Raw genomic sequence first — 25,406 nt, 5'->3', positions numbered from 1 at the left:
AGGGCGGAGCGTCCTCACGTGCAAACCATAATCACGGCAGCCCGTGTTCCGACTTCCAAATTTAGTGGAGGTGTCATTCGAAAGAAAGCGTGAGGCTGTTCTGGTAAATTCGGCAAGAAGAAAATCTTTCCACGTTATCAAAATACGGCAGAAGTGGGGCGGATTTCTCCCACTGCTACAAGACAAGTGGGAGCATGCATAAAACAAGGCTTCGCGTCTGAACGCTTAGATTTGACTCGGCATCTCTTGCGTTTATTTGGGTGCACAAAATTATCAAATGATCCCGTCTTCATACGTGGCGACACATTGATGGGGGGCTTGTTTTTTGGTTGCAAGCGAGAAGCGAGGGAAACAGAGACGGACTCGGGAAGGAGAAGCTATAAATAAACGGGGGCGACAGATTGGCAGCGACATCTTCTCGGCTAGCTAGGCGGACGGGTGGAAGTTCGCCGCCTCGCCGGGTTTTCTGCCGGAAATCTCAAGAAGCCGACGGACTTACCTTCTGTTGTTTCTTTTTGCGGTTCAGAAGTGAGAGATAGAGTGCGGGAGTGGTCGGTCGACGGGGAGTAAGCAGGAATTTCTGGCGAGGGGCGAAAAGTTCGGCTCGAAACTTCCGGCTGAGAAATCGCCGGCCAGCCTGTGGAAGTTAGGAGGAAGAGGAGGCGGGGACCCGAAGGACCTTTTCTTTGTTTCGTTAACGCCGGAAAGTAGGGGTTTGTTGAGTTCCTCTGGTTAGTTCCGGCGCTTGACATCCTGTTTTCTTCCTTTTGGATGTCTTGCTTCGTCGAGGTTTAGCGGCGCTATTACGTTTTCTTGATCTTGTCCCGTTTGGACCAAATCGTTGTGTTGTCGATAAGTAATGCCGGAGGTTTTGCTTCGTGTTTGTCCTACCGTTCTCGTGAAATCTTCCTGCTTGCTTTCTATACTTCGTCTTCCCTTTTCTAGGTTGATCCTCAAAGACCATACTTCGTCGATGGCTATATTAATCTTTTGGGGGTTGATTTTATTGGCAGTTTTTCTGATTTATGTCCTTGTTGGACTGCGTTGGGTCTGCAATGGGATCTTCGTTGATCATGTGCAAATATATTTCCAAATTTGATTTGTAGATTTCTTTCCAAAAATCGTCCTTCTCATTATGGCTATCAAACTGGTGTTATCACCACGGACAGAGAATAGGTAGGTGGTGGGAGGGGATCTGTGAAGTGGGTCTTCAAGACCCTGGATCAACTCTTTAAACTTTTTTACTCTGCATCTTGAGCTCCTTCATCCATCAACTTCGTTATGAAACTTTTCCATGACCCTGGTAAAGTCGCCGCAGACCTTGATCTTCTTTCTGGTCTTAAAGGCGTGGATGTTGGGGCTCATTAAGTGGTCTGGTCCTTAGACGTTTCTGTCATGGAAAGGAAAAATACCACCAAATGTGGCGCTTGGATGAAACTTGGCCTCATAAAAATTAGCCGATTTTTTTTTAATGAAATTTTCCTTTTCCCGTCTTCCTGTTCATGATTAATCATCACAAACATTCTTTTATTGCCTCCATGAATCTGATCAACCATGTAAGTGTTCTTTGCCCGACCATCATCGTCATCGCCCATCGGCTTTCATCTTTTTTTTTTTGGGCATTTCAAGCTTGTCTTGTACACAGCGAGAGAGAGAGAGAGAGAGAGAGAGAGCTGGCTGCTTCGTCGAAGGACGAGTGTCAGACTGGTGCAGGGCCTGGAAGGCGGGGGTGTGAGTTGGTTGAGGGGGGAGTCACAGCGAGGAGATGAGCAGCGCGTGAGAAGGTGGAGGCCAGCTTGTTTACATTTAAGAAGCAAACTCTTGTTAAAAGCAAAAATAATAACAAAAACGAAAACGTGTCTTCCTGTTTGCTTCCGAGCGTCATTTGGAGGCTCAAAGTGGCATTCTGAAAAACGTCTGTTTTCGAGGATGACGACAGCCGAACAGTATTTCACCAAATTCCCAAAATCTTTCTTTTCTTAACCTTTTCTAAAACCAGCCTTCTCAAACCTTTTCGTGCTTTTAAATTACTTCATGATTCACCCTGATGGAGGTTTATGGTTTATGGGTTAAAGGTTAACACCCCCGCCCAGCCCCACCCGACCTCTCTCTGTCTCTATCTTGATGCTAATGCCGATGATATTTGTCGAGTGCATTTATTGTTTGTCCACTTCTGCTGTCTGTTGGTTTGTGACCTTACTAGTACTTATTTATCCTGGTTCTGGTTATTTCGCTTACGCTGTTAAATCCTTTTTGGCCTGTGATCTTTTTCTCTGATGATTCCTAGTTCTTTTCTTCGTCTATACTAGCTTTAGTTTTGAGAACGGAGCGGTGGTTTTAAGATTTCGTTTCTGGAACAATAAGGTGCAAAACTCTTCCACGGAAAGCCAATTTGACTGTGGGATTGTTGTTTTTTGGCCAATGATCCTTTGTTTCATTCTCTTTCGATCTAGTAGTCTGATGTAACTTCATTTGAGATGCTCGTCATTTAGCTGTAACACATGATATTAATAGTCACTTCACTATACGTCTGTCGCTTGAATTTCAAGGCATTTAAGTTCTGTGTTTCCAGATCTCATCATCGAGCTAATTGAGAATTATTTTTTCGTGTAGGGAACATATCCAATACAGCAATCTTCCGTTTGATGGTTTGTACCTTATGGGCTGTGTTGGGTCGAGGCATCTAAAAAAACCACCTGGGTATGAGCACCCTACTGTTCTTGCTGCAGAGACATCTTGTAAGTTGTAATCCTCCTCCTCCTTCTTTTCCTTTCTGGCAAATGAATAGGAATTATATGGTCAAATGTTCTCTTTCTACCTACGATTTAGAGATTCATATTATGTGCTTTGGCTTATGTATAACAAGTTGCGGGACATGTATCATTAGTTGCTCAATTCCTTTTTTCATATCAAGAAGGAATGAAGTTCTTGCCTTTCACTTCTAGTTGTTGTAGTTTGTGTTTATGAGTTGCAATGCTTATTGTGCACATGACCACTTAGTTAATTCACTAAGATTCAGCATACTGGTATAAGTTTCAGTTTTCTGGAGGTGTTAGTCAAATCTTCTGTTTCTCTAAATTTTTCTTATATTTGCACAGTTTTTCTCCTTGATGATGTTTAGAAGCTGATGTTATTGTCTTGCCTGCAGTTACTGTGAGTGAAGTAGAGGCCCTATATGAGCTTTTTAAGAAGTTAAGCAACTCGATTTTCACTGATGGGCAAATTCATAAGGTAGTCCCTTTTCTTTCTTTACCAGTGTGTACCGGAAAAGCGACAATCATGCATGTTCTCTTTCTCTCTCTCTCTCTCTCTCGCTCTCTCCCCCTTTCACACACACACGAACACACATATCTCAGAACTCCATCATGATAAAAGAGAAGAATGACCCCAAGCTCTTTCTCCTCTATTTGTTGGTGACTGTTCTCATCTCTGAACTGGCTTTTCAGTTGGTTAACTTTTAGTCTCTTAGTACCTTCTTGATCTTTTTTGGTGCACTGACTGTTGAAATTTCTTGTGTGTGTTGAAAAATAGGAAGAATTTCAGCTTGCACTCTTCAGAAATAGCAGGAAAAAGAATCTCTTTGCTGACCGTGTAAGCCTCTCTCTCTCGCTGTCTCTCTTTCTCTCTCTCTCTCCCTCCCTCCCTCCCTCCCTCCCTCCTTCCCTCCCTCTGTGTTTATATTGGGCTGCTGCCTGTGCATCTGATATTGGTTAATATTTGCAGGTGTTTGACTTGTTTGATGTTAAGCGCAATGGGGTCATTGAGTTTGGAGAATTTGTGAGATCACTGAGTATCTTTCACCCAAACACTCCACAAATTGACAAAATTAAATGTAGGTGATTTGATTGGTGCTATTTGTTTTTGTACTTTTTTAAATCTTGTAACCTAGATTTATACTGATCATGTGGGCAAACCTTGTGACAGTTGCATTCAGATTATACGATTTAAGGCATACTGGCTACATCGAGCGCGAGGAGGTATATTCAATTGCCATTAAATTTTTACCTATATTCAATTGCCATTAAATTTTTACCTACTGAAGCATTTGAGTTTACAGTTAGTTTTCCTTTGATTTATAGTTTGAAAAATCTTTGGCACAATTCATTTACTGCAGAGAAAACAAACTATGTATGGGCAGTCTGATTCTATCATTAAGCAGGATCTATGGAATGAATCTCATGATCCAATAAGTTATATTTTTAGATTGGAAACTTCTAGCCTGAAAAGTGATCCCTAAGCAGTACATGAGACACATGCTGCACAGTCCGCGTGCTTGTACCAGAATGCAGGCTAGGTTATCTCTAATGGATGCAAATGGTTTTTTGGATTGCCACTAACCTAATAAGCTGCTTTATAAGGTCAGCACAGGCTCAGTAGTCTTAATAAGCCCTTTGTGACCCTCTGCTGTAGATAACAACTAGAATGTAATTAAAACATGTAAGAAAATTCAAATAATTTTCACGTGTCGTTCGATGGCATATTAAATATTCTAATTATGTTTTGTGTATTTGAGCTTGTGGGTGAGATGCATATGTATGACCTTGCAAATAAGATGGCATATTTTAAAAGTGGATGTTTAGGATGACGTTAACGTTCTTTTCCTGTTGGAAATTAATGGCCTTTGCTTTCTTGCTGCAGCTTCTTATTGTGTTAGTTTCAATGTACTTATCATTCTTATATCTTTCGAGTTCCTTTTCCTGTCTCCATCTGCAAACCTCAGTAACATTCCATTGAGGTTCTTAACTTTTCAATAACTTATCACTCTTATATCTTTAAGGATCAGTAGTTTGAGTTGGTAGTTTTTTCTTTGCAGTTGAAAGAAATGGTACTGGCCCTTCTAAATGAATCAGATTTGCATCTTTCTGATGAATTCGTGGAAGCAATTGTTGACAAGGTAGTTAGTTGCTCTCTGGACCCCTTTGGAAATTGTATTTGTGATCCCCTTTTTTAATGGTTACATGGTTTTACAAATTGTGCTGCAGACTTTTGATGAGGCTGATGCCAAAGGTGATGGAAGGATTGATCTAGAGGAATGGAAAATGTTTGTGGGACGAAATCCTTCTTTGTTGAAGAACATGACTTTACCATACCTCAAGTGAGTAGTGCATGAACAGAGGCCTAGATTGCCTAGACACTTTAAGTAGGCACTCTTTTGTTATTGCTGGGTACAACTGGCAAGCAATAGAGATTGACACATCCAGATATGCCATTAGGAACCTAGCACTTTGAGGTGTGCCTAAACGTGCTAGATACTGCATATTGGAAACGCGACTGTTGGAGTTGAACACTGACATAAAGTGTACATATGACACTTGAAACCTCAGTGCCATTGTCCGATTCATGCTGTAATTAAATCTTTGGGCTAGAGCTATCCAGTTGATGACAGTTGTTGATAATTATTATTTTACAGTCTAATTCAAATGCATATATTTCCTTTATATTATACATATATGCTTCATATATATATATATATATATATATATACACACTCTCTCTCTCTTGCCACACCGGTACCTAAATTAGTAAATTCCTTTTTGGGAAAATTGTACACCTGTACTCACATATTCACCCGCACGTGCACTGTCATTCATGTGGCACCGGCTGCATCCCACTGTTACTAAGGTTATCAATTTTAAAGACACCTTCCCTGCTTGACTTCACGTGTAACTTCACCACATATGTTAGTGTTCAAGTAGCATTTATATAAGCAACTTTTATCAGACCATTAACAAACTAGCTCTTTCTGAAAATGACTTGATTCCTTGGAAACTGCTTATTTTTTACGGCAAAATTATTCATCTGCTTGAGGAATAGGTTGGTCTTTTTTATTATCACCCTGTAAACATCAGACAAAATCTTGAGTCCTTGTTTGCTAACAAGCAACTTTGGAGACTCAAGGACCCATTATTGTACTCCCTTTTGAGTGTGGCCTGAAAGTGACACGAACTTTTCAAGGTGAAATCGCTTCTTTAAGAGAAGCTTGCAAGCAGCCTTAACCCTTCAACACTGTATGACCTCATAATAGGACTAAGATATGTTGTTTATGAACTGTGTTTTGATATCAACAATGAAGACCCAATGAGCTGTTTTACTGGATAAGTGCTTGTGCTGTTTTTTAGTATAGTTCGATGGCCATTCCAGTCTTGGTTATCCTTTCTTAAGGATTTGGAGGGTAATGAATATTGTCCTCTGCAGGAAGCAGACCTCCCAAAACTATTAGGCATTGTCTGTTTTCCCAGCCTATAGCCTGCCCTCGCATCCTTCACTGGAGCTGAAAAACAGCACCGTTGAGCATTGCTTTTTATAGTTACAGTCATGACTAACAGCATTTGCTTGAGATTGCACTTTGGTGTCTAATTTGCTTTCTTAAATTGCTTGTAGGTTTGCATTACAGAGATAATATCTTTCTCTTCTGTTGTTTTATGCAGGGACATCACCTTAGCATTTCCTAGCTTTATTCTGACGTCTGAAGTTGAAGATTTAGAGAGTTGTGGATCTCCATGTTCTTAGAGAAGCTGTAAATTATATCATGTTCGTCTCCAGGGTCTGAAGAGGCTCATAATGTTGGCCTCTGATGATTAAGAGATGGCATTCGTTGCCAGTTCTCTTGAACCATCTCATGCTGGTCTCTCCGAATGCAAGTTTTGACTAGGGATCCAGCCATTTATATTTGCAAAATGGTGCTGATCTCTGCTAGCTCAGTTTTGTGCACTTGGGTCGGTATGAGGTTTACATCTTGCATCCTCCTGAATTGGGCTCAATCCATCTAAAGCTTCGCGCTTGTAGTGCTCCGCTTGTGGGATGGCTTCATGTGCAGAGCCTGTGATCTTTTGAAGCAAGTTGTACTGATGCAGCATGTTGAGGACACACTGATAGGAGAAATAAGTTAAAATATGCCATGACATCTTTTTGGTTCCTTTGTGTACATGTTTGTGAATTGAACTTATTGTATTCAATTTGCAAAACTGGACTGTCTGGTGATGAATCATGTCCATAGTTTGTATTCGCTTATTATTATTCACTGTGAAATTTGCGTGGTATACGTTTACAAACAGTTTATTATTGAGTAATAAAAGATATGTTTATTAGATGATGCTAGTTAAAATTTTGAGAATGATTCTACTTTTCTGCTTTATCGATGGTTAGCATAAATCTGTTCTTGACATTAAGAAGGTCCACCTGAGCTTCTTTGAGAGAGCGAGAGAGAGCAATATCTGACACGATCCAGTGAAGTAGCCGTGTGTGGACGTGGAAACCCATAAACCTGAATCAAAGTGGAGGGAAAAGTGCTCATGGTCAGAGATACCTATGCAGATCGACTCGTGACTTCCTAGTGGACCGCCAAAAGTGAAGGCGGTACAGTTGGGCTCTCATCTACCTTTCACGTGCCTCGTGGTTCGTTGTCCTCTCTCATGTAGCGCGTGGCTGAGTCATACATATATATATATATATATATATATATATATAAAGGAACGCTCAGGGTGATCCCTTTCTGGAACTCTGTTTTCTTGTTTCTAGCGTCGCCTCTATCGTTCATTTTTGGTAGTGTCGTTCATCTCTGTCCGTGCAACTCTTCATTGTTCATATAGCCTCAGTTCTTCTGAAGCCAAACCTCAAAGGGCAGCGGAAGCAGCGGAGCCGGTGCCCATCTGTTCTCCTCGCATGGCTGATAGATGGTACCCTCTCTCTCTCTCTCTCTCTCTCGGGATGATTCATATTTCTGTTTGCTATCTTTCAAGTCTTTGCTCGAATCTGTTTCTACATTTCGTCTGATTTAGTTTCGAGCCCTCTCACTGTTCCTTTTAAGTTATTTCGGGGCGCAGTGCATAAATTTGATCTTTGCTTTCATATTTTGCTTGTTTGGTGATGAATTTAAGCTACCAAGATGAAGATCCTTTGTTCTGTTTTTAGCTTCTTGGAGTGGAGGGGTTGGGGATGAGTTCAAGATGATCGGCTAAGGCTTCTGCCTTCTAGTTTTCACGTCCCTACCATCCATTATGTGATCGAACTTGTTTCACATCTTGTAAGCGTGTAGTAATCACAAATTCTGCAACCACAACGAACATTTCTTGCTCATTTTTAGTGGCGTAGCAAAAAATTCTGGGTTGAAGGGAGCATTAATGTAAACAATTTTAGATTCTTAGGAACACTAATAAAAGTTCAAAGTAACAAAGGAGCAGAGTGTTAAGGTACCAATAGTTAAATCATGGAATTCTATGGGCTGCCCATACCATCTCACTTGTGGCTCCGTCACTGGTCTGGTCATTTGTTATTCGACTTCGGGAAAAGTTTGAACTTGGATAACTACGCAAGGAAAAAGTTTTGAAAGTAGACCTTGTCTTATAATAAACCTTATGAGTTTTCTTGAACGATTTCCCAGGGTGTATTATATCTCATACTGTGGATAAATATGTAGCTGAGATTGCTAGATTAAGACAGAGAGAGAAATTAATTAATTAATTAATTAGTATTAAGAACTTTATTGTTTCAACCCTATCCAATAGCTGGATTGGCAGTGTAGGTTTGTCTGCAGATTCAGAACCTTGCCATCATTTCTTGTCAAAGTTCATTAGAATAAGAAAACTCTTTAAAATATTTAAAAGGACATGTGGTGCTCTGAGTTGGTTTGCCACCAACTTGATTAAAAATAAGTTTGCCACCAACTTGATTAAAAATCGGTTTGCCACATACTCTATGCAAATTGACTCAAGAGATGTAGCATAACTGGTTGAGCTGGCCGGCAAGTAGACGGCACATCCTTGGTTCAATTTTTCTGTGAGTGCTATTTCCTTGAACTGTAAATGGAGGTTTAGGTCCCCAAGCAAGCCTTGAACCCTAAAGGCAAGGGGTATGGTAGGAAGCCTTGGGTTCTCGAGTATTGCCGCCAAATACACTATCCAAATCGACAGGTTCTGGCCCATTTTGATAACGTGGTTAAAAACTTTTTACTGACTTTTTCCTATGCGGATCAAATGGGCCCTAAAAGGGAATTTGATCAGCCAAAATCTGATGTGATATGATCTACAAACCTTTATAGTTGAGCTCCATCTTCCTATCTTAGATCCAACTTCTCAAGTTATGGATGTTAATAATGCCTAAGATTAAGGGGGTGTTTGATATACCTAGAATCATGGAATTGTAGAACCAAAATGCTCAATTTTTAAGAAATTAGAATGATTAAACAAACAAGGTATTTTGTTTCCAGAATTAGGAAACTAAAACCTGGAATTTGGATTTCATTCCTGTTTGAGGATGAATTATGATTCTAGAATTTTCATTCTTAAATCAACATTCCAAACCATCACATGCCCCCTAAATGAAACTTCCCGACCCGAAATTTATTATATGAACACAATAACTAATTAACCAGTCTCTACCAATATTCTAATCACTTAGTCTGGCTCTCAAGAAAACCTACAAACCACAACACAATGTATTAGTTAGAGATACAAAAATAAGTTCCTGACTACGACTTGATTTTTATGAGGCTAATTTCAATACATTCTGATGTATAATATGTTACAAACAAATGATCCGAAACCTAACACAATCACTTGACTACGACTTGTTCAGATGTGCACATACTTTGTTACCATAAATCTGGTAAACAAATGATTATTCACAAATCATGATTTTGTTACCGCATGAAATCCACAGATTGAGATAGGAAACCTTAAAACCTTACTTCGGATATTAAATCCAAGGATTTGATGTGGTTGAGGCTTCACATCAAAATCTGAACTTTGTCAAACCCAAATTAATTTTTTCCTGCAGATGTCGTTTAGGAATTGTTTGATTGACTTGTTATCATTCACTCCTTTCACCACATTCATACAGGTTTTAAAAAAAGTCCGGGATTCCTTTCACCACATTCATACAGGTTTTAAAAGCCTTGAAAACAAGTGAAGAAAGTCCAACGAAGGATATGCGCGACTTTCTTGACTCAGTTTTGGGATGTAAGTACACCCCACTGCCTGTACACGCAGGAAACACTGTCCAATCTAGAAGAACTTTTACTCCATTCAGGTCTCGATGCAGTTCAAGAACATAAAAACATTGTTTTTCTGGGGGGAGGGTATGTTTTCAGGTTTTCTCCGGGCTGCTAACCTCCTGTTCACCTGAAGGAGGTAGCAAATTTGAGGACATCAAATGCTTCATGTAGTAATTGAACCATGATATGCTTGTTGGCAGGGGCGGAGCCAGGATTTTCTTTAGGGACGGGCCGGCAGTCTGACTTTTGGATCCGGGTAGAACCAAACTGAATTCTAATACAAAAAATACATTATGCAATTAAAAAATATTATTTTTTAAATATAAAAAAAATCATTGGCTGTGGTGGGGCCATGGCCTAGGCCGGCCGCCCCTTCCCTCCGCCTGTGCTTGTTAGTGATTGAGCTCAACTAAAAATCTTATGATCTTCAAGATATTAGGTCCTTAGGAGTGTTTGGACATCTGAAGGTTTGATGTTGAGTCATCTGAACAACTTGCTTAAGAGATCCACTACCCTAGCTGGGCAGGCGATGGTCGGGGATGCTCCACCTCTCACCATCCAGCAAAGGCGACGGTGCCAACACCGTCGCCATCACCTCACCTACTTGGGTTGACTTTTCGCACCGTTGCAAGGCATTCCCGGCCCTCGTGGGGCAACAAGGTCAGGGCATCCCTGACATGCCCTTGCTTAATGAAGGTTATGAGCACAATTCTTGCTGCCCATGAGCCTTATGAGCTGTTCAAGCGAGGGCGATGGTGCCATCTAGGGATGTACCACAGCTCGATTCGAACTCACCCATGTAAGCTCGAGCTCGAGTTAAAACTGGAGTTATAAATGAGTTGAGTTCGAGCTACACGAGCTCGACTCATTTAAACTCGACTCAGCTCCCATCTTCCATGTTTGTTAATTTACATAAGTATGTTGGTGATTTTTATTAATGCTAACACCCTTTCATTTTCATTATCGCCACCACCGTCGCTATTGCCATAAGGGGAGGGTCAATAGGATGCGAGGTAGCCCCACCCACTCTCATCGTCCAATGAAGGAGATGACATTGTCACCCCCTAGCTGGACAGGGTTGGAAGGGTAAATAAGTACAGTATTTTGATTCTTTTAACAGTTTTAAGAAGGGTGGTTATTCGTAAATTTACTAAAAAGGTTGAGCCTCTTTTTATTAGGTTTAAAAAGTTGGGCGCTGTCAGTTGTGGTTGGTAGGGCAGAGTTTCAGGTCCGGCCCTTTTCATTAGATTTTAAAAGTTAGGTGTTATCTGTTGTTGCTGGCAGTCAGTTCGTCCCTGGAGTTTAATAAAAAAATATTTAAAATATATACATTTAATATATATATATATATATATATATATATATATAATCAGGTCAGGTTCGGTTCGATTTGGCCCTACTTGAAAAATTGTCGAGCAAGACCTTTTTTTTGGTCAAACAGGCCGAGTACCGAGTACCCGATGCTTGATGCCACTCTTAGGCAGTGGTTTATATATATATATATATATATATATATATTTCCGCCCCTTGGCATATAAATTTACATGGTTGCACCCTCTCAACTCGAATTTTTCGCTCTGCCACTGCCAATGGCGTCCACATCATATATTCAAATCGGACGTCTAGATATTTAAATGCCACGTCTAGTGAATCCTCTGATCTCAGACTTGAAGGGATTAGTGTTACAATTATTGCAGCATTACAGCTAATTAGTGATATAATCACAAACCTTGTCAAGTCCTTTTAGCCGCCCTATGTCCTTGACTTTGCCAATATAAAGAAATAAATAAAAAAAGAAGAGGATTTTATTTGCGGGAAATGGTACATGATTATGTTAGATATGTCAAGATAATGCATACGGGTGATGTCATTAAAGTATCTTTATAAATTATGTAAATGAGTTGAAGACTTTCATTCATGAACCTTGGGCTATTGTTTGGTTAAATGACAAATGACTTCTCAACTTTTGAAAATTTTATAAACAGGGACTAACATTGTCAATAATTTCTCAAAGAGCTCCTGCAGCTTCCTAAAAGAAAACATCAATTTTTTTGGTCGATATAAATAATAGGAAAACCGTTTTAAGAATAAAACTTATATTTCTTTTTCCAAGCAGGAAATGGATTCATAAGTGTTAGTTTATAATTTTATGTCAAAAACTAACATTAATTTCTTTTACAAGGGGCTATCTGAGAATTCATCTCAAAGTTTAGTGCTTATTTGTTACTTTTCAAATTTTGAGTGGTGATTTTGTGATTTAACTCAGACTTTAGGCATCTTTTTGTAGTTTTGCCTAATAGGTATAAGATATGTCTTTATGTAGTTGCTGGTTGTGACTTGTTCATGTTTTCTTATTTTATTTTCAGATGTGTTATTGTATGAAAAAACATGTGATCTCATCTACAAGTTTGAAAAATTCCAAAACTGGAAGGAGAAAAAAATAAGTTTGAAGAAATTTGAACATTATATAAATGGTTAAATCAATCTACGCATAAAAAACATGACCTTGTTTAACTCCAGGTTTTTCAAATCTGGAAATTACTGATTAAATTGTTGAGTTAATTGTGTACCATGATCATTTTGATTTTTTCTTTTTTAGACTAAATTTGTATTGATTTGTTTAAAATTAGTCGAGCTTGAATTGCTTGACTCATTGACAGCTTTAATTGTTATTAGTCAAACACGTAAATGATCTACAAGGTCACCTTTGAAGTTAATTGGGTAGGGAGATATCCCCAAGGCCAAATCGGAGTTAAGTGAGGATTAAGAAATCCATCAACTAGGAAAAATGAGTAATACCTACAGGAATCAAACTAATGATCGACCTTTCACAGATCTGTCAGTCCTGACAAACCGTATTATGACACATTTGAAGTGAAGCATGTATATAAGCATCATTTTCTTTAAAAAAAAAATCATAACCTTTTATATTGTCTGAAAGTGAAAGACCCTCAATCTTTCTAGTCAAGAGAAATTATTTCACGAATGCATGCGATAATTGTTTGAATTAAATAAAGCCTTAACAATAAAAAAAAAATATGTGGGGAAAACGAAAGCAAGCAAAAAAATGTTATAATACTTTATCTTGCTCAGCTTTCCTTGTTTAGTATCTTAACCTTCCTTTCTTTCCCCCTCTATGGTCAGGCATGATGTGGAAATCTTTAGCCCTTTAGTCTTTTCCCTCAATTTTAATGTCCAAGTTGGGTAGTTGATAAGGGAAGGACTTAGAAGCAAACCTAACTATATTCATGCAACTAAAACTATAGGTATAGTTTGATTTTGTAACATTTCCTTGAAAAATTTAGGGTGCTTAGTCATCATCTAAGGTTGATTTGCATGTCAGCGATGAACACGAGGGTTGTTTAGCAGTAGGAACAATTTTTTAGTGTTACATGAATCTGACCTGAATATTATGACAGATTTATGAAACACATATTTTAGTGCTTCATGAATCTTCCCCAATCTTTAAAATAGATTCATAAAACATTCACATAATGTACGACTTCATAACACGTTATTGTTATTTTAAAGTGGGAGTCGTTGTTTTGTTATTTCTTTTAGTAAAAAAAGACATTTTAGTCATTTGCGTATTTTTTTTTTTTTTTGCCCTTAAAGGGGAGCCTTTCTTTTTCAAACATGAAAGAAGGCATTTGCTTAATTTCAATGTCCAACTTAAGATACCGTTTGGTTGCAAGGGCAACCGTTCTTAGGATACTTGTCCTTAGAACAAGTGTTCTAAGAGCAAAGAGTCCTTGTCTATATAGCCAAGAGTTGTAATTCTGTCCAGCGTTTGTTTATAAGGACAAAATTTTCAACTTGTCTTGTCCACCGTTTTGTTTAAATACTTAGACAACAAGTTTAACATTGCATTTCTCTATCTTTATATATCTCTCTCCATCTCTAAAACACATGATAAAATAAATGAAAGACATATGAATTAATAAAAATACTCTTTTTTATCTCAATAAAAAATTAACATATGACAAAGGAAAGTACTTTGAAAAGCATGTTAAAAATACAAACAAATAAAAATATTTCGCACTCTTTTTTTTTTTCTCTCTCTAAACAAATGAAAACATATTTCTTTTTCTTTTTTATGAGAACACCGTGTCTTTGGAACAACGTCTTACTCAATCCAAACCCCCTCTAAATTCTAAAAGCCCTCTGTCCCTTTTAATAAATTGCCATATGACGTAGATAGTATTTAGGATCTACGTACGCATCCAATATGTCGCCAACTTAGCTAACACTACCAAATAATATATTAAATTCTCTTGAAGTTTATCCATTTTATGGCTAACAACCAACAGCAAATAAATTAAATTCTGAAGGGCAAAAGGAGAAATGAGTACTAACAAATTTGGACTTGCTATACCGTTTCTTGACTAAATTTTGGATCTGAACCCAATATCCGATTGGGATCCAAAAAATATGTGAATGATTACATACAAGTCTCAGGTCTTATGTTAATCAGATCCGAATTCCATTTCAACTTCAACTCGGAATCATAATCCAATTACATAAAATCTAATCAACAGAATGAATTGGGTGAAAGCCGAGTCCATCCCAAATCCAAATTATTTGCATCCCTAGTTGAAACCTTACCTAACAACACCTTCTCGCCGATCAAGGAGGAGCTCACTTTAAGGAGGCGTTTGATTATTTTGGATTTGAAATCTATGGATCTGACGTAGAACTGATGTGAGATGCTTTTGTTGATGTTGCAATCGGATCGTAGGTTTGAACTAAGATTCATACTTAAGATTCTTATTTTACTTTATCGTCTTTATGATTGAAAGGGTGAGGGTCCGATTTAAGTCTACGGTTCAAGATTTTAAATTTGAGGCTATCAAGCGTACCCTAAAAGCGCGTCTCAAAAGCCAGGAATTTGACATTTTCTTATCACTGGAGATTTAGTTTATTTTGTAATAGAAAGCATGCTTTTCGTTTAATTTATTGCTTTTTATTTATAGAGAGCATGATTTTCGTTCAAGTTACTATTTTTCTATTAGTTGACTCTCTCTCTCTCTCTCTCTCTCTCTATATATATATATATATATATATATATATATATATATATATATATATATATATATATATATATGTTGTAGGGAAAATTTCTTTCAAAGGAGCAACTTTTGGATAAAAATTCAAATACAAGCCTTACATTTTCTACTTTTCTCATAGGCCTCAATTTCACTGGAAAGTATCATATAAATATGAGAGCAAAAATATAATTTCGTTTTTATGAATAAGCACTAAGAATCCAAAATATATACAAATTTGCATCCCTAATTAAAGCTTAGATGTTAAAACACGACATTTGAAGTCCTTGAGGGGATTGGTGCAACAGCTGGGGGGAATGGTGCAACAGTTGGCGCAAAAAAAAAAGCTAAAGCACAACGAGATAACATCAAGACACAAAAACAGGTCATGTATCCTAAATTTTGAGTATATTCATGAAATACTCATACATTGTTAATGTCAAACAACTCTTAAGGAGTTGAAAGGTTAGTTGAAAGCTATGTAACTGTGGTCATGAATCTATCTTAATTTAGCATATTCATGAAATACTCATACATTGTTCCGAATGTCAAACAGCTCTTAAGGATTCAAAGGGTTAGTTGAAAGCTATGTCACCTGAGTACGGGGTGCGGGTGCCAGAGCGGCACATCCCAAAAAATTAAAGTGTAGCGGTGCGGCGAAGGTATTTTATTGTTATTTTTATTTTTAATTTATTATATATATAACAGAATAAACATGTATATATTATTATTATTATTTAGTTATTAATGTATATAACATACTTGAATAATTGTATTGCATAGGAAAATATCAGAACAACATATATTATATAAGTAATTTAGTAATATGACATTCTAACTGCGCTCGGGTGTGAGTAAGAGCCGCACCTATGTCCGGTGCGCACCCGACTCGGTGCGACTCGGGTGCGGCGGTAAAATGGAAGAGTTCGGGTGACTTAGGTTGAAAGTTTCGACTCTTCTCTAGATAATAAGATGAAATACTCCTCCGCTCAGTCAAAATATGTGACATATAAAGCAAATAGATTTTGGAATCTTCGATTATAAACACTAAAAGATGGTACTACTGCATTGAATTAATGGTTGGAACCCATTCCACCCAAAATAGAATAGTAAATAAAATCGGTCCCGGACGATGGTGTTGGAATATATTCCACAACTATAGACTTTAAATGCCACATAAGAAGGGCTGCCCAAAGTCAGTGGACTATTAAATTGTTTCTATTGAGAAACTCGAATGATCAGCTGCCATAAAGTCCACAGCCCTGACTTCTTTTTTTTCTTTGCATCTTCCGTACTTCAGCTGCATTAGTAGGGCTGGGTGGCTTCATGTGCTGAGGCAAGCGCCAAAGTCTCTCGGCCGAAGCGTAGAAGGAATGAACGGAGATAAAATAATGGAAGGCTTGGCCGCCTAGGACTTTACTTGTGGCAATTATGATTGCGTAAACTGTGTAAAACTCTAACTTGAATAATGCTCACAAATTTTCGGAATCTATCTTCGCCACAGGTAAGCATTGTGGTTAGAGTCGCAACCGTGATGCCAGAATACATATTTTGCTCGGTAAGAACAGGTGAAATTGTCATGATATAAATTCGAACTTAATTGGCATTCATTTCTTCATTTATATGCTCTTGATTTCGCGGCTTACTTTTGCTTTCTCCATATCTTTTCGAGAAAGCAGCTAACCAAGTGAGGTTGTATCCGTGTGGTATCAAGGGCGAAACTAGGAATTTTTTGTCTTAGAGGTCAAACTATAGATTCAAAATTTTAACTAATCTAAACTTTCATTATATATATATATAAGTTAAAGTAAAATTTTTAAATTTTACATGCAAAGGTTTGAATTTTTAAAAATTTGAGGTGGGGGCCATGGCCCCTGCCAGCACCCCTTGCCTTTGACCCGTTTTGCTGTACTAAGATCTTGCCATGCCAAGAAAGAAAGGTTAGGGTTCAAAGAAAAAAAATTAAAAGATCATTTAGACTCAGTTATTAGTAGTCCTCTCACGACAAGATGGGATTCTTCAAATTGGTCTCATATTAATTTTGGGATGGGTCATTATATTAGATGATATATATATATATATATATAGGTGATTTTAGAGTCACCATTGTTATTCTTATGAAAGCATAGAGAATCAAAGAGGCCCTGGTGGATTTTTTTGTTTTTAACTTTCCTCTACCTCCCCAACCATCATCAGCAGCCCACTTGAGCTATGCCGGAGAGAAGGGCAAGCCCCGGCAGGTGCCTCCCCCTTTTCCATTGTCCGAGCCCCTAGGTGTCGGCAATCCAGGGAGGAGCCACTGGGGCTCCCCAGTTGCCGGCAGGGAGAGAGAGGAAGAAAAGGAGAGAGAGAGAGAAGGGGGAAGAACTGACTGTTTAATGAGATCGAACAGTTCAGGTTTGAAATCCCCCAGTATCTACTAAATGTGGAGCCGCCAATCAATCAATCAATATATATATATGTTTATGAAATCCCCCAGTATCTACTAAATGTGGAGCCGCCAATCAATCAATATATATATATATATATATATATATATATATATATTAACACTTTTTTTATTGAATGATCGAAGGTTTCATGCATCGTTGCTATTAGGTTATATATATATATATATATATATATATATATATATATATATATATATATATATATTAACACTTTTTTTATTGAATGATCGAAGGTTTCATGCATCGTTGCTATTAGGTTATATATGACCTTTGAACCGTAGATGATTCTATTTCTTTAGTGTTGCAGTCTAAACTCTCCAAATGTAATTTAACCAAGTCTGGAATATTTAAATGGCTTTTAAAATATACTATTACAAAAATGTGCGAAATTTTGATGACCCTTATATTAAAATTTCGGAAAAGGAAACCCTGATTCAACGTTTGACCTTTAGAACACATTCGCCTCCCCATACTGAATCCACAAAACGTCTGCCTACCATTCTAATTCAAGTATTCCATCATCTTCCTGGCGCCATGAACAAAGACCCCATACCCCGTGCCTTCTAGAATTCTGATACGTCAATCAGTTATTTATATGTCATGGGCAGGTGTGTACACTCCAATTAGACTCCGAAGCATCAATCAGTGTGCCTGCAGCGAGACTGGTGCGAGCCAAGGTGAAATATTGGTATCAAAACATGGTTTCATGGAACACAGTGTAGTTAGTCAGATTGGTAGAACAACAAAAGGTTGGTCATCAATTTCATTCTTGTAAATAGTAGCTACACTACACAACGGTTACTTGACTGGTGTTCTGCTTTTTCCTTAGTTTTTTAGACAGCTCTAAACCTTAGATAAAAGGAAATGAGAAGGTTTTTCACCCCTGTATGTTCCCCATATCCAAGAAAGGAACAACATGAAACTATTTGTCAAGTCTAAATAGCCTGTTTTTTCCAAAATTAATGTTTAAGTTAGTCAACTAGACAACTGTTGCAAACTCAGTGATGACCAGGTTAATTGGCATATTCTCTGCAATCGAGGAAAAATCCCTAGCAAACGGTAGATCCTAAGATTACGTGTTTGTGGAATTACCATACATGAAAGGCAAGGCCAACAACCGAGAATCAATGAAAATATTCTTCTGGGGTAACCTTTTTTTCTTTTTTTTGAGCCTCACGGTCTTATTGGTAATCTCAAACTGGACATGACAATTCTTATTATTGGACCTTATTCTTTGCTGACAACTGCCGTAAAAAAGCTTCATGGTCGTTCTTGTCATGCTGAAATCCGCGTAGTTTTACGACTTGTTCTAACGTTGAATACATTGGATTTCCTTGTCTGGTTAGTATGTTAATCAGAGTTAGATTGTTAGAGGAGAGTGGTAAGGAAAAGTTTCAGTGAAAGTGAAGCTTTTTTGTTCAAAGAATCAGAAACGTGAGGCTTTCGTTGAAATTTTGATCAACCATTTTTCTAGCTGCCAACAATTTCAGCATTTTGTATTTTGTTTATTGTTTCGTATGTGGTGCACCGCGTGAATATTATGAATGAAGGAATAAATATGACTTTTTTGGAGATTATTATTGAAGGTGACTTAAGTTCGGATTTGTCCATGGGTGTACCTGTCAGATGATGACGCACATGTTACCAAAAATATATATAATTAAATTCATGGACGGGTAAGGTTATAACTTATAGTTGCCATGCTATATAGATCTGATACACCGACTCCTTTGTGGCCAGAGAAAACTGAATCAGCAGAATGGCGTGCAAGCATTCCTTGTAGAGGTTGGAGGTTCTTCCTACACATTGAGTCTCCCGAGGGAAGCTCCTTGGATAAGTAAAGGGAAGACTGGTCTTTCAGTTTTTCTGCTCCTCCTTTTCTGAATTTGCAACTCTTCTGCTCATTCTTCAGGAAATAAAGAGAACAACTCCCGTCAAAGGTAGAAAAGTGACAAGTTCAAAAACCTTGCACGAAATTTCAATTCTGTTGCTTGAGCTTTTTCTAAGTTGGCAGTCGGGTTTCACCTTGAACAACGGAAAAGAAAACAAGAGCTTCCATGTCTCTCTTTGTTTTGTTGGTTTTGAATTTTGAATCCAACTGTTTGTTCATGCATAAAAGCAAGCAAGAACAACAAAAAATGAAAAGGGCAATTCTTTTGGGACCTCATTGAGCGGTTTTGGTGTACTGCAGAGGCCTTACGCTGCCTCTGAAAGGAGAGGGCTTTCATGGGTTGTTTCCTGACGAAGCCTGTGGAGAGGCCTCCTGGTTACGAGGACCCCGTTGCTCTTGCCTCGCAGACTAATTGTGAGTCGACTTCCTTCTGTTCTTATCCGTTTTGATGTTGTCTCTTTATACATTCGTCCTTTTGACCACCTTTTGTCCTCAGAATGGTTGCCTCCATTTTCTTGTAATTTCATCACTACCCAGTTCTTCTTTTCACTTCCTACTAAATATTCTTAAATGCTGTTGGCACTTGGCAGTTACCATTAGCGAAATTGAAGCATTGTACGAGTTGTTCAGAAAGTTGAGCAGCACCATAGTCGATAATGGGTGCATCAACAAGGTGAAGTTCTCATAATGCTTCTTCTTGATAACGAAGAACTTCTATATTTACCTGGATTGATCATTTTTGTTGATATGCTAGCTTTTGCGTCTCCGTTTCAGTGCCAAAGCTTGATATGTCTAGTGATTTATCTGATTTTTCCAATGGCTTTTGGAGTTGATAGTTTATTTTATTTTATCAGGAAGAGTTTCAGCTTGCTCTATTCAAAAACAGCGAGAAGCGCACCCTCTTCTCAGATAGGGTGAGTTCCTATAGTCTCTCTATTTTATGTTTTTCTGTTGAAAGATGCTTTTCTGGGAGGTGAATGGAAGATCTCAATTTTCCATCCAGGTGCTTTTGACATTTCTAGAAGAAGATAACACGCTTCTTGTTCTCTTCCTCTTTAGATATTCGAGTTGTTTGATTCAAAACATAACGGTGTAATTGAGTTTGGTGAATTCGTACGTTCATTGAGCATCTTTCATCCAAATACACCTGAAGCAGAGAAAATTTCATGTAAGGGCATGCAAATTATCCCAAATTTAGTACAGAATCACTTCAAATCAGATGCAACTTTGTCACCGTTTGTGATTTTTAGTTAATAGAGGTTGTTCATGTTGCAGTTGCCTTCCAACTGTATGATATATGGCACACTGGCTACATTGAACGTGGAGAGGTAACCTTCAGCGCCTGCTTTCTTTTCAAATTGATAATCAGAAGCTAAAAAACTAATCCCTAATAAATGTCATCCTGCCCACATCTTATTAAAGGATCACGACTTTTTATTGGACTCCACAGCTGTTAAATCCTTATTATAGATGCCAATCGATGACTGCATATGCATGTTTAAGCATGCATATACACTACCCTGATTAATTTTCATGTCACAGATGAAAGAGATGGTGATGGCACTAGTAAGTGAATCAGAAATGGATCTCCCTGAAGATATTATTGAGTCCATTGTTGATCAGGTACTTAGCTTTTGCCTGCGTCATAGCTGTAGCACGGTTGGGAATATGATTCTCAGATTTATTTATTCTTTGAGCAGTTCTTTGGCTGACACGTCTTTTTTTTTTTGTCCAGACCTTCACAGCCGTAGATTCAAAGGGTGATGGAAAGATAGATCAAGATGAGTGGAGAGAGTTTGTAGCTCGTAATCCATCTTCAATTCAGAACATGACTGTTCCATATCTAAAGTAAGCTTCTTCCAATTAAATCAAGTATATAGTTTTGACATTCCATATCTTTCTAGATTCTGAAGTGACCTGAACGTGGTTAAAAATTTTAGGTATCTGTGTTTCAGTATTGTAAGTTTAGGTGAATTACATGCTAACGACTTTTTTTAGTTTTAATATGAAATGGGTAGAACAAGAAGATATACTGTGCCATTTTTCCATCCAAAATCAGATGTTGAATGCCAAAGAAAGTAAAAGATGACAGAAGGGTGGCCACTTAGAAATGGAGGGTGTGTTGGATTACCTCACATATTAGATCCGAGGTGATATAAGATCTTAGGATTTTAAATCCAAGGATTTTAGTCATTCGGTCCTTGACATCTAAAAGTTATCTGAAGTTATGTAACTGACAGTTGCAAGGGTTACACCATAGGTTTGTAAACCTTTCACCTTGAAATCCGTGGACATCAAATCAGACCCCCTCCTTCAGCTCCCTGGTTCTCAAATCTACAATTTGTTGGAACTTGGAACAGTGGATTTAAGTTCATATCCTTGTTAAATCAGACATTGGATCTAAGATCCTATGTACTCAGATGCCACTATAGTGAATAAGGAAAGGAATTTTGCGAGTGCACAGGTGATTCTAACATCAAACTTATGAGCTCAACGCAGGAAGGCTGTAAAGTAATTATAAAATAGCACCCTTTTTTGGTTAAAATAATGTCTCAAACCTTGTTAGGATATATGGATATGAGAGAGAGAGAGAGAGAGAGAGAGAGAGAGGAGGCTACGACAAAATCCTGCAAGACTGAATCCAGAGCATCCTGAGCTGAGACATGAACACCAAAAAGAAAAACTTGAGGTTGAATATCCATGGCTAAAAGAAAACTCGAGCTTCAGGACATGTAGTCATTGTGCCTCCAACAAAAAGTCAACTCTGTCTTTCTATACTATTCTTGTTCTGATTTGAAACTAACATTCCCTTGGTTTCCTATACCAAGTAATCGATATATTTTCTCATATATAGAATGAATTGGCATGTTTACATGATTTTGTGTTTGTTGACAGTCTATTAGAAGTCCCTTATGACTCTCCTTGAGCTGGTTGTACAATCCAATGAATAGGGAATAAGTAAATTCTTTTCTTTTACCAAATATAGAAGATCCGGTCATCTGAGTGCATCTAGACTAATCTGGCTTCCTTTACCATGCTTGCTAACTTGGATTCTGAACATGTGTCTTACCCTGGTGATTTTAGGAAAAGGAGATCTTGTTTTCTCCAGGATTTTCATAGGGGATTTTTTTTTCTTGGTTTGTTGTACACTTCATCAATTCAAACTGCAAAGCCTTGTAAAATGAACAAACACCAGTCACCTGTCTTAATTCTCAAACCATAATCTCCCGGGGCATACTGTGGTGAATCACAACAATGCAGTTTCAAATTAGAATTTCATGCTGTCAAGATAGAGGTTTCAGGATACCAGTATGGTTGTTTGGAGATCTAGGTGGAGCATAATACCAACAGTATTAACAAATGATGTTGCAGAATCTCTATTTATGAGATTTTGTCCTACAGAGTAGGTTGACAGCTGATCCCTTGCATTAGTTAACTAACTACTGGTCACTTTAGACAGGTTGAAGAGATAATTGAAACATGCATCAGGAATGCTATAAAACGATTTGTATGCATTGCCTAGCTGGTTTTCAGTGTTGTGCTAGGAACTGTTGTGAGATGATTTTATGTGAGTCATGATTTCGTGACAGTTTGGTTTTTGGGTATTCATGACATTATATAGCAATTCTGTCACAATTCTATTGTGTAAACATATGGTCATAATATTCTCACTACATAGACAAGCATTGAAATGATAGTACCATTGCATGATTTATGAATAGGGATTTAAATGGATTGAATCTGGTTCTACGATTTGGTTTTTTAACTTTTTGTAGATGTTCGGAGTTTCAAAGGCAGCTGTCTTCATAGTAGTTTGATAATTTCACTTTTCTGTGAAGGACAAATATTTCTTGCACTTCAAACTTGTGTTCCTGTACCCCCCAGCATTAGCTTCTTCTTTCTTACACTGTTAACTTCATGGAACAGAGCACTTCCGATGTCATAATTTTTTGGCAGGGAAGGCAAGGGCTTTTGCTAAAAACACAATTATGACATAATCCAACTCCATAATAAGAATATCGGGTGTGCCAAAGTCAAATATGAACATCTGTTGACCAGCAGAGAAATTTTTGGAGAATGTTACACAGATTTATGATGATAGGAGCATCTTATTAGTGCTAGATTTTCAATCAAGATCATTTTACAGAAGCTGTCTTTTGCAGGGGAGACATCACGGCTGCCTTCCCAAGTTTCATCTTTAGATCAGTGGTGGAAGATCGCAAATTATGTCAAGTGGTGAGAAACTGACCTACTAGAAAGAGATCAACGTCTCAGCATATGGTACAACACTAGCAAATCCTCAAACTGTAATGAGCTCGGAAAATAGAAGTCGATCTTCTGTTTCAGAATTTGTGCTTTTTTTACAAATGTCCTGTAAATATGCACGTTTTTATGATTTTCATGTTGCTTGCTTGCCGGGCCTACACTAGACACTGGAAATACTGTTGTAAACAACTGACTACTAACTTATGAATTACAGCAATAACAGTCAATAGTATATAGACGCTTTCAAACAATATTACAATGCAATGTTACCAGGAGAAAATGTTGGTCATATTCTGAAGAAGTACTTTCAAGTCCCAAGGGACAATTATTCCAGGGTTTAGTCATGAGAGAAATACCGAATCCTCAAAGGGTTGATAATGAGGAGTCAGCTCAAAGCCATGACGTCAAATCTGTGAGCTATTTGTCAGGCAAGCTTCCTTTTGTCTGCACATCTGTGTATTCTTGTCGCTTTTGCTTTAGGTAAGAAATGGTTTAAAGTTGTAGGCCATTTAACTCTATCCAACTTCATTCAAGAGGCTTCCTGTTTTCTTGCTGATTCAAATCTAACCTGTTTATACACCTATTAAATGGTGCTTCAGTATATGGTCTACTGAGCTAGTTTTGGTAGACCTTAGTGAGCGAGAGGATTATGCCTGAGAAAGAGCCAAGGATCCAAGAGTGCCATAGTACCTGGTGAAGAGATAGTGTAGGTATCGTGCTCTGCCTCATATTGCATAGAGGTATAGGTATAGCACCAAGAGAGAACCAAACAGGTAGAAAGTGTCATTTTAGCACCACCAGCTCGATCAGCTATGCTTGGGTGGCCATTAATTACAAGCATTTTCATGCAAAATGTCAATAGCCTTATGAAGACTAAAACATTGAATTTCCCAAGGGCAAGAAATGCCATAGTTTAGTTGTCTAACCACAAAAGGCTTGTTTCCTGGTTTTGGCATCAAAACTAGTTGTAGAGCACTTGGTTTAGCATGAAAGTCAGGTTTTTGTCCTGGCTTTAATGTCAACCAAAGAACCATAAAATGTTTGTAATTGTTCCATGAATTTGCCCTAAAAATTGTGGCAGATTCATAGAATACCTTTTAAGGTGTTTCATGAAACCGATTCCTTGGGCCGTATTTATAGAACAGTTACAGACGATTCCATTTACCAAACAAGCCATAAATGGTCGTTTGGCATCAAACACTAGGGCAGATTCAGGTATTTTCTAAACCAGGGGCCTCAGGATGGTGCAAAATGATCTTTTAAAGCTAGCTAGAGACCAGATTTAGTAGTAGAACTTAGTGCTAGAGTTCTCCTTTTCCCCTGTTAAAAGCACCTCTCATGTGAGACTCATACACCCATTCCTTCTGCTTTTGTTGGAGAATAAAGGTACTCGAACTGCTCGGTTCAAATAGTCTAACCTTTCTCTTTCTGGTGATCATAGAGGTCCAGATGAAAGGAACAAACGATATTTTGGTTTTGCATCGCTTTCATTAGGGGATCACAAAGTTGCTCTACTATGAAGTTATAAGGGATGTTGATGGATCGGGTGTCCAACCCAACCGCATACTAAAAGTCGGATATGAAAAAAAATTTAATTTTTAATTAAGAAATAGAAAATGACATCCATGGATTTGGATTTGGATTTGGTTTTACACAATTATCCAATCAGATTTTGCATCGGACTTACTTTCAAATAAATATTCCATGCCCAATATCTGTATATTTTCAAAGTGGGTTTTTAACATGTCATAATGCAGTTCGGA

General features: G+C 37.9%; 2 protein-coding genes across 6 annotated transcripts; both read left to right on the top strand.

Annotated features, from left to right (window-relative positions):
- The first annotated feature begins 407 nt into the window (after window positions 1–407).
- LOC116260342 (calcineurin B-like protein 7) lies at window positions 408–7,090 on the top strand. 2 transcript variants are annotated; one of them, XM_031638599.2, is made up of 9 exons: window positions 408–731; window positions 2,614–2,738; window positions 3,149–3,231; window positions 3,532–3,591; window positions 3,724–3,832; window positions 3,925–3,977; window positions 4,814–4,894; window positions 4,983–5,095; window positions 6,429–7,090. In XM_031638599.2, exons 2-9 carry the CDS (start codon window positions 2,660–2,662, stop codon window positions 6,508–6,510), a joined length of 660 nt encoding a protein of 219 aa, XP_031494459.1. In that variant the 5' UTR covers window positions 408–731; window positions 2,614–2,659; the 3' UTR covers window positions 6,511–7,090. The 2 variants fall into 2 exon arrangements, with proteins under 2 accessions (XP_031494459.1, XP_031494460.1); XM_031638600.2 differs by lacking the exon at window positions 408–731 and adding an exon at window positions 743–2,364.
- A 402-nt stretch (window positions 7,091–7,492) lies between these two features.
- LOC116259907 (calcineurin B-like protein 4) lies at window positions 7,493–23,875 on the top strand. 4 transcript variants are annotated; one of them, XM_050079389.1, is made up of 12 exons: window positions 7,493–7,676; window positions 15,593–15,698; window positions 19,227–19,271; window positions 19,399–19,426; window positions 19,678–19,791; window positions 19,968–20,050; window positions 20,232–20,291; window positions 20,437–20,545; window positions 20,653–20,705; window positions 20,920–21,000; window positions 21,113–21,225; window positions 23,541–23,875. In XM_050079389.1, exons 5-12 carry the CDS (start codon window positions 19,713–19,715, stop codon window positions 23,623–23,625), a joined length of 663 nt encoding a protein of 220 aa, XP_049935346.1. In that variant the 5' UTR covers window positions 7,493–7,676; window positions 15,593–15,698; window positions 19,227–19,271; window positions 19,399–19,426; window positions 19,678–19,712; the 3' UTR covers window positions 23,626–23,875. The 4 variants fall into 4 exon arrangements, with proteins under 4 accessions (XP_049935346.1, XP_031493760.1, XP_049935345.1 ...); XM_031637900.2 differs by having other exon boundaries at window positions 19,227–19,426; XM_050079388.1 differs by lacking the exon at window positions 15,593–15,698 and having other exon boundaries at window positions 19,227–19,426.
- Window positions 23,876–25,406: the final 1,531 nt, after the last annotated feature.

The sequence above is a fragment of the Nymphaea colorata genome, chromosome 9 (assembly GCF_008831285.2).
Source record: "Nymphaea colorata isolate Beijing-Zhang1983 chromosome 9, ASM883128v2, whole genome shotgun sequence".
NCBI classification, from domain to species: domain Eukaryota; kingdom Viridiplantae; phylum Streptophyta; class Magnoliopsida; order Nymphaeales; family Nymphaeaceae; genus Nymphaea; species Nymphaea colorata.
The sequence above is the reverse complement of the archived record's forward strand: the minus strand, read 5'-3'. Positions and strand labels throughout refer to the sequence as shown.

Coding starts and splice junctions, on each gene's coding strand:
- LOC116260342 (XM_031638599.2), top strand. CDS start 2,660: ATGGGCTGTGTTGGGTCGAGGCATCTAAAAAAACCACCTGGGTATGAG. Junction 2,739..3,148: donor TCTTGCTGCAGAGACATCTT/GTAAGTTGTAAT, acceptor TCTTGCCTGCAG/TTACTGTGAGTGAAGTAGAG. Junction 5,096..6,428: donor ATGACTTTACCATACCTCAA/GTGAGTAGTGCA, acceptor TGTTTTATGCAG/GGACATCACCTTAGCATTTC.
- LOC116259907 (XM_050079390.1), top strand. CDS start 19,713: ATGGGTTGTTTCCTGACGAAGCCTGTGGAGAGGCCTCCTGGTTACGAG. Junction 20,051..20,231: donor ATAATGGGTGCATCAACAAG/GTGAAGTTCTCA, acceptor TTATTTTATCAG/GAAGAGTTTCAGCTTGCTCT. Junction 21,001..21,112: donor TTGAGTCCATTGTTGATCAG/GTACTTAGCTTT, acceptor TTTTTTGTCCAG/ACCTTCACAGCCGTAGATTC.